Source organism: Asparagus officinalis, chromosome 7 (genome assembly GCF_001876935.1).
Source record: "Asparagus officinalis chromosome 7, Aspof.V1, whole genome shotgun sequence".
Lineage (NCBI taxonomy): Eukaryota > Viridiplantae > Streptophyta > Magnoliopsida > Asparagales > Asparagaceae > Asparagus > Asparagus officinalis.
In genome coordinates, this window is record NC_033800.1 from 130,461,532 (window position 1) to 130,470,283 (window position 8,752).

At 31.2% G+C, this 8,752-nt stretch overlaps 1 protein-coding gene across 1 annotated transcript; it reads right to left on the bottom strand.

Annotated features, from left to right (window-relative positions):
* On the bottom strand, positions 193–8,055 carry LOC109850538 (serine/threonine-protein kinase Aurora-3). Its single transcript, XM_020420565.1, has 6 exons — positions 7,889–8,055; positions 7,572–7,814; positions 6,992–7,087; positions 1,065–1,279; positions 898–970; positions 193–569 (listed from the first exon to the last, which is right to left on the bottom strand). The coding sequence occupies exons 1-6, from the start codon at positions 7,982–7,984 to the stop codon at positions 468–470; spliced, it is 825 nt and encodes a 274-aa protein (XP_020276154.1). The 5' UTR covers positions 7,985–8,055; the 3' UTR covers positions 193–467.

Sequence of the window (8,752 nt, forward strand, 5' to 3'; positions counted from 1 at the left end):
AAAAAAATATCTAATTCAATAATTTAATGGTATAAACTATATGTTGCTATTCAAAGATTTTGAAAGGAAAAAAAATCACTTTAGTATTCAAGAATGATATGCCAAGGTAAACATCTTGTGGATGGTATAATATAACTCAGCAGTATTGTTCATGATGGCAAAATACGCTATTTTGTTAATCCATTTGTCGAATTTCACTAGGGTTAACAACTTCGTAAGATCATATGACAACGTTGTACATTGCAAATTCAAAATTTTGTTTACCTACTTCTGGTCCATATAATTTGGTTGCAAGTTGCAACTGTACGCTGTAATAATATGAAGGGTCAAGTTCATAGGTAAAGACACAACCTGATGAGAAGTCTGGAGATGACAGTTATACTACAAAAAGCAAATGATGAACGAAGCAATTGGCTAAGTTTGCTTCAAGAAGCAGTTAGATATTCCACGAATCGTACAACTCAACGCTATTCATTGCAGCTTCCAGAAGGGTCTGCATTCTTGACAATCCATGGATGCTCCAAGATCTTCTGTAGAGATAACCTTTTTGATGAGTCCTTCACCAGAAGCTGCAATCATCAATCCAAGGCATAAGAACTGCACTGAGATTAGGGTTAATTGCAGATAGACCCCTGTATGATTGCCCAATTGTGGATAGGTCCCCTGTAGTTCTACTGATGCAGATAGACCTATTCAGCGACTTTTTTTTTTAATCTTTTACCCTCAGGAGGTCTATCTGTCAAAAAATAATAATTTTCTTTCTCTAAGGGTAAAAGTGTCAAAAAGTTTCTCAGGGGTCTATCTGCAACCAATAGAATTACAGGGGGTTTATCTGCAATTAACACTTGAAATTATCTTTTTACAGGAGAAAAAAAAAATGGGCACTGTTGGAATTACCTTACTGATGAGATCCTTTGCTTCAGCTGATACACGAGGAGTCGAAGGATACTTCAGGTCAACTTTCAGGATCCTGGTTAACGATGTTCACTCGTTATAAGAAAAATCGTGAAGTCATAAAGACTAAAGAGGCAGCTATTATATTTCTTTTTCTCTTCTCTTCTTACCTTCGAAATGTATCATACTGGTCTTCAGCTTCAAATGGTGGACCACCATAAAGGAACTCATAGCAAAGAATGCCTAAAGTCCAGTTATCAACAGCATGGTCATGTTCCCTTTTTTCCACCATTTCTGGTGCAAGGTAGTCTATTGTACCACACATTGTGTGTCTCTTTGCATTTGACTGCACAGCCCATCCAAAGTCTGCGATCTTCAACCTGCCCTGCAAGATAAGGTTTTGATGTGAATTCTTATTATCTTTGAAAAAAATGTGCAGAAAAATAATTGGCAATGTTACATTAAACGTTGTGCGGTTCTAGGCGTCGGACTTGGCGCCCAGCGCTTAGTCGCCTAAGCGAGCGCCTAAGCGGTTTCTGGGCGTTTTTTTTTTATTTTTATTTTTTTAATTGTGATACTTAAAGATAAATATATATATACTCAATCAAAGATGCATAAATACTAAAATACCAACACTATTAACTAAATTGCTTGGTTTACCAATTACAATAGCTCTTTGTATGTTTATACTTCTCAACTCAAATTATAAGTTCATCTCAACAATGAAAAACTCATTCTTAACTCAAATTACTATTAACTTATAAGTTACTGTTAAGTTTAAGTTAAGAATAAACTTAAACTTAAGTTTACTGTTAACTAAAGTATTGTTAACTTAAGTAACTTTACTGTTTACTTAAACTTAAACTTAAGTTTATTGTTAACTTACACTTCTTAAGTTTAAGTTACTGTTATTAACTAACTTAAATATATATTTAAGTGCTTTTTGCCTTGTTAGTATTTATAAAGATCGGGGGAGCTCGACAATGTTACAGAAGGCGCTAGACAGACTAGGCGTTTGAGCGAGCGCCTAGCGACTAGACCCCTGGTCGTACGTCATACGCTTAGGCAACGCCTAGGCGTTTGACTATTTTTAAATTATTTAATTATAATAATTGATAAAAATATGTATTAAATTCATATAAATTTTTAAAAAAAAGATAGCAATCTTAGTTTCACAATAAATCATGCATACTTAGATACTAAATAGCCAAAATAATAATTAACAAGGCTAGAGCCTAAGATGTTTTTTTTTTAATTACAATAATTAATAGTGAATGTCAATGTTATAGAAAGCTTAGATGCCGGACAGGTGTCTAGGCGTATTTATTTCTTCATTTAAGTGGTGGTCGATGAGGTAGTAGAGGTGTTCATATTTGGAGGTTAATGGAGTTTGAAGGACGTGTAAGCTACAACACATAAAATTACAACCAAGGCCTATAGGATGCAATCCATGTAAGCAGACAATGCTCCCCTAAACGCTCGTAAAATCTAGGTGGACAACCTAAATACCGCCTAGGCGCTAGGCGCTAGTTAGGTGGCCTACGTACCGTCTAGGCCTAGGCGTACTACGCCAAAAAGGACTAGGCGAATGTTTTTTAAAACAGTGATAATTGGTACAGTGTCCTTCTCATTCATATAGACAATTTTAAAGTTATATGGACATTAAAATTTTATAAAATTTGATGTTGTAAAATCTGGAGTGTTCTCTATGTCTTGAGTGTTTCTCCACTGCCTCTCCTTCATACTTGATAGACCTAGTAGTTATGAAAGGTGAACATGCTCTCTCAAAAGAAACAAAAGGTGGATATGATTTTCTGATGGATCCATACTCCTAATTTTTTGAAAGATTCTATAAACCATCCAGCTTACATTTCTTCAAGAAGGTACAATAACTTCTTAAGAAATTTCACCAAGTTATGTCATCTTCTTGATTTCTTCTCTCTTTAGCATGCTCCAGCTCTTATAAGGTTCTTCGAGGACAGCCTATGTCTGAGAATTTACGACCACTAGCTCATACAAAAATCTAAGGTCGAAGTTAAGTGCCATCCATATGACACAAGGAATACAAGAATACTAAATTCCAATAAAATAATCTAGAGTTATACACGTCTTTTACATGGAGTTGCTGGAACCATAGCAACAACACTGAAAATATTCAAGATAATTACTCAGACCAAAAGCTGTGATTTTTCTTGTGCAGACATTCCTTAGAAATTGAGTCAACTATTGCCTGCCTACATGGTAGGAAAATGATATAGGCACACCATCTACCACACTTCCTCTCCTGCTACAGTGTAGCGGGCCCCATATAAAATTTTTTTAAAAAATTTATATGGGACTTGCTGCACTGTAGCAGGAGAGGAGGTGTGATTGATGGTGTGGTAGATGGTGTGTCTGTAGTACCCCTCTACATGGTAACCTTTAAGACCAATTTGAACGTTGTTTATCAGATACGTTCTTTTTTTTGCGCAAGAACTTGTTATAGTTTGGCTGAGAAATTTTCATTTAGGTTTTGAGTGTAAGAGAGAAACAGAATATTCCTGATTGATTTAAAAAGACTGTGTTTGCAGTTTGCACTAAATACTCTAGTAGTAGTCTAATAGATGAAACAGAAAATTTTTCGTCTGCCTCTCATAGAAAGCAGAAAAAAGGCATATCCATGAATAGACAAAATTTTTCATCTGTCTCTTGTAGAACGTAGGGTAATGTCCACCGTTTCTACAATTTCTTTCCTACCCCATTGTGTGCTTTATATAGTAGAATAGATGTTGCTAGGATGAGGGCAAACCGAAATAGGTTGTGAGCAAAGATATCAATGTTGCTAAGGAAATGGACATTAAATAAGAGGTGATTCACTGGTAGCTCTTGTCGCTGCCTGAAAGTGATTCGGTATCTTTATCTACATCACTTTTAGGCGGCGAGATCTCGCCACAAGATCTTGCCACAGCCTAAAAGTGATGTAGATAAAGATATTGAAGATAAGAGATGATAAAGGGTCTAAGCTCCATACTCAGCATGTAACTCATAATGGTTAACAACTAAAAATATGTAATTTCATCAGGGGTTTTAGAGTTTGAGATCCTATCCTTTCCCCCACAAAAAATAAAAATAAAAATAAAAATAAAAAAATAAAAAAATAAAAAAATAATCTAAACATAGGTGAGTGTTTGAAAATTCTTCAAAACTAGGTCAGGATCAGTCCTGGCCCAGTTTTGATTCTTTTTGTGTTTGTCTAAAATAGGTCGGACTTAGCCCACTTCTTTTTAAATCAAATTTTGGGTTTAAAACGGGTTCTTTTCAACAACTCCCCCCCCCCAAAAAAAAAAAAAAAAAAAAAAAAAAAAGCCAACAACCCCCCCCCCCCAAAAAAAAAAAAAAAAAAAACAACCAAATATAACCTAGTTTAGGATAAAACCGGATCAGGGTTGATCCTGACCTAGTTTTAAGCATTTTGCCAAACAGGCGCATAAATTACGAAATTATAAATGTTAAGGAGGGGTTATTGGTTGGGATATTTTGGGGGATAATAGGATAATTTTGGGGATTCTATTTCATAGTGTTATTCATTGGGACAATAGAATAAGGATAATACATTTTTGTGTTATTGGTTTTTTGGAACACTAGTGAGACAATTACACCACTTGGGATAAAATTACCCCACTCATATACAAAAATTTATGCCAATAGTAAAAATTTACCCCATCCTCCTTATTGGAATAATGTTGTTCCACTTTGAAGGCAATTAGGATAATTTTAAAATATTTTTGTATTACTTAACTAATACATGCTAATTATATTATAAATATATGACATGATATATAAAATATAACATATATTAATATTTTAATGACATAATTTAATAACATATATTAATAATATTATATAATAGTAATTATAGTATAACGTATTTATTATAATATTATATAATATTGTAATAACATATATTAATAATATTATATAATAACATATATTAATATTTTAATAACATATATATAATATTTAAATAACATATATTAATAATATTATGTAATATATTATTATATAATATTAATTAGTAATTATAGTATAACGTATTTATTATAATATTATATAATATTTTAGTAACATATATTAATATTTTAATAACATATATATAATATATATATTAATAATATTATATAATAGTAATTATAGTATAACATATTTATTATAATATTATATAATATTGTAATAACATATATTAATAATATTATATAATTAATTTAATAAAATATTATTATTAGTTATTATATATATGACATACTATTATAATATAATATAATATAATACTATAGTTTGAAATAATATAATATATCATACTATAACATGATACCTTTTTATATATATTATTGTAATTATCATGTAATATATATATATATATATATATATAATATTATATTATATATATATATATATATTATATATATATATGTTATATTATATTTTAATTTTGAATATAAATTTTTTAAAAATATTACATTGAATAAAGTCAATATTATAATATTTTATAAAGTACATTATATCCTATGATACTATATTATAATATATTATTAAAGTATTATATTATATATATATAATTCATATATTATATCAATTATTATATAATGTAGCATACTAATAGAATGTTAATTAGTAATTATTGTATAACATATTATATTTTTGTATAAATAAAATAATGTATTATATTAAAATATTATATTAAATATATTGATATTATATTATATTAATTATTATATATAGTATAGCATGCTAATATAATATAATATAATATAATAGTAATTTATAAGTATAGTACAATATATTATATTTTAATATAAAGTAAAATAATATTTATATTATAATAATATACTAAATAATATACTAAATCAATTGAATAAGTTAATTTAGAAATAATTAATAGATAAAATTATATTTTAATAAGGTCTCCATCATCAATTATCCCACATGAATTGTCAAATCAAAGGCTCAAATTATCTCATTATCCCACTTTATCCCACTTTACCCCACTCAAAATATCCCAAAGGGGTAAAATTGTTCCATTGGAACAATTTTCCCACTTGGCCCCAATTTGTCCCAAGCAATAACCCCCCCTAAACCTTGCAAACTTGGGATAATTTACCCATATAGTAACATAGTCCTGCTTCTCTATCTCTGAAGAGTTTCGCTGCTGTCTCTCCTTCATTCTTAAGAGACCTAGTTACGAGCATATACGGCTTTCCAAAGACTCCACATTCCTATGTTTTTTAGAAAGATTCTATTCTCCAACTGGCTTAAATTGGTAGACAAACTTCTTAAGAATTTACACCAAGATATCCCATCTTCTAGATTTCTTGCCTCTTTAGAATGATCTCAGAATTCATCACCACTAGCTCAAACAAAAGTTCAAGAGCAAAGTGTCATCTATAAGACATAAGGTATTATAACAATATTCGATTACAGTAAAATAGTCAAGAAAACTAGAGTTGCTGGAATAACAATGGTAGTAACAATATTCAAAATAATTACTCAGACCAAAAGCTGTGATTTTTCCTTGAGCAATTATTCCTAAGAGTTTGAGCCAACTATTGCTTGCCAACATGTTAATCTTCAGGACCATTTTGAACTCTGTTTATCAGAGACGCCACAAGTTAAGAATCAAGCTATTAGGAGTCAGACTTGGCTAAACTTTTTTTGAAAAGCAAGCTAATGGTTTATGAACCAACACTTTACGTCCAAGTCTCAATATTACGCCTCACATTGAGCAAGTGAAGATCAGAATAAATACTGGGGAAAATGTAAGTTTTGGTGGTGATAATAAGGTTTCAATGTATGAGCACTTGAGACCTGCTGCTCTAATAAATCTGGTGGATGAATGTTGTCGCTTTAATCATGCAATCTTCAAAATTGTCTTCTCAAGAATGAAATAGAAGAGAGTTCACATGCTTAACAGCAATGAAATTTGTATACATACATTGAAGAAACTTTTAAGTGGTTAAAAGATACAACAAGAGAAAATGAATGAAATCAATCATCCAAGCAGTAAGGAACAAAAATCACATCAAATATAACAAGAAAAAAAGAAGGAATAAAACACTCATACCTCAACATCCAGCAATAAGTTCTCCGGCTTGATATCCCTGTGGATTACATGTTTTTGATGGCAGTAGGCTAGAGCCCCGGCTAAGCTTGAAACATACTGTCAAGTACCAATAAAAAAACATATATATTCAAGAAAATGAACAAAAGTTTCAAATTTTCCTTGTAAACGGCCTGCAATCAAAACATTGTTTTCCAAATCCCTAATCATTATCAAATAATTCTTCAACAATAATAAATTGAGATACTGAAGGACAGATTATTTATTTTATCAAAAAAATGAAAGAGAAATTATTATAAAAAGGCATGTTTTTAAGGTTACCCAAATGTAACCCTATGTAATTCTTTCATTAAATCTAGTAATAAAAATATGCTTATCAATACTTGAAAGTGAATATAGAATCACATTTTAAAAATACAATTCAAATGGAAATTTTCTTCTTTATCAAAATAACAAAAAAAAAAGTTCACCTACTAGCCATCCAAAAACTTCAATTTCTGGCCAAGATCTAATCTTGAACATCCAATTTTGGTACGTTCCTCCACTCTAATAAAAAAAAACCTCTCGATGCAGTTAAAATTACCGTGGCAGCTCGCTTCTCTGAGAAATGATGCAAATCCTTAAGAAACTTGTAAAGCTCTCCTCTCGCAGCGTACTCAAGAACCAAGAAGATTCTAGAATCGTCATGAAACCAAGCAAAGAGACGAAGGACATTAGGATGATTAAGCCCGTGCTGGATCTCGATCTCGCGACGAAGATGAGCATGGAATCGATACTTCTCGAGCTTCTCCTTGAAAATTACCTTGAGTGCCACTACGTAACCGCTCTGATTCAATATCAAAATTAGGGTTTTTGAAGAATTTGTGGAGGGAGAAAAGAGAGGAGAAGAGGTAAAGGTACCTGCTTTTCTCGGGCGAGATAGACTTTGCCGAATTTTCCTTCGCCGATGAACTTTCCGATCTCGAAGTCCTCGAGGCTCCATTCGTCTTTCTTCATTTTGGGGGTTAGGGTTTGGCATTTGGGCGCGGGTTTTTGGGGATTCGAAATTGGGGAGAGGCAGTGGTATGATGACCGCTGGTAAAGTTACCACAAACTGATTTTCCCCTTTTGGAATAAGGACCTGTTTGGTTCAATAGAGAGTAGGAATATGATTAGGAATCCTATTTTATTTATGGATTCTAACCTAATCCATAAAAAAATTTATGGACAAGTTTTAGTTTTATGGAGTCCCATTTTTTTTGTATTCTATGTTTGTTTCACCCAAGGATTAGGAATAGGATTAGGAATTAGAATAAAAAAAAGGAGAGGTGTCAGAAATTCCACTCAATTCCTAGCAAATGGAGTGGATTTGGATTTCTTGAAATATACACTGTTTGAGCCACTTTATAGATTAGCAATTCTATAATTTTTTTTTTGAACCAAACTCAGGATTAGGATTCATTTGGAATCCATTAATTACGAAAACGCCATTGTCAAGTCCAAATACCATTCCTATTCCAAAAAAATGGTGAAACAAACAGGCCCTAAAAGTAAGAGGTTTGTTGCTATGCTCCGAAAATAAATTTTATTTATTAATCATATCATATCATATCATATCATACTCCCTTTAAAAACATGAGTTTGGAAAAAGCTTTCTATAGACAAATATATCCCTATATAGTTTGAACTATCCTATCTATATTCAAATTCTAATTACAACAGAACTTAGCATATGTATTTTAAAACCGAATAAATTTTAATGATAATTATAACAGATTATTATAA

Excerpts from the sequence above, each read along its gene's own strand:
- LOC109850538 (XM_020420565.1), bottom strand. The coding sequence starts at position 7,984 with ATGAAGAAAGACGAATGGAGCCTCGAGGACTTCGAGATCGGAAAGTTC. Across the intron at positions 7,815-7,888 it reads ATCTCGCCCGAGAAAAGCAG|AGCGGTTACGTAGTGGCACT; the intron begins GTACCTTTACCT and ends ATATTGAATCAG. Across the intron at positions 1,280-6,991 it reads ACTTATTGCTGGATGTTGAG|GGCAGGTTGAAGATCGCAGA; the intron begins GTATGAGTGTTT and ends CTTATCTTGCAG.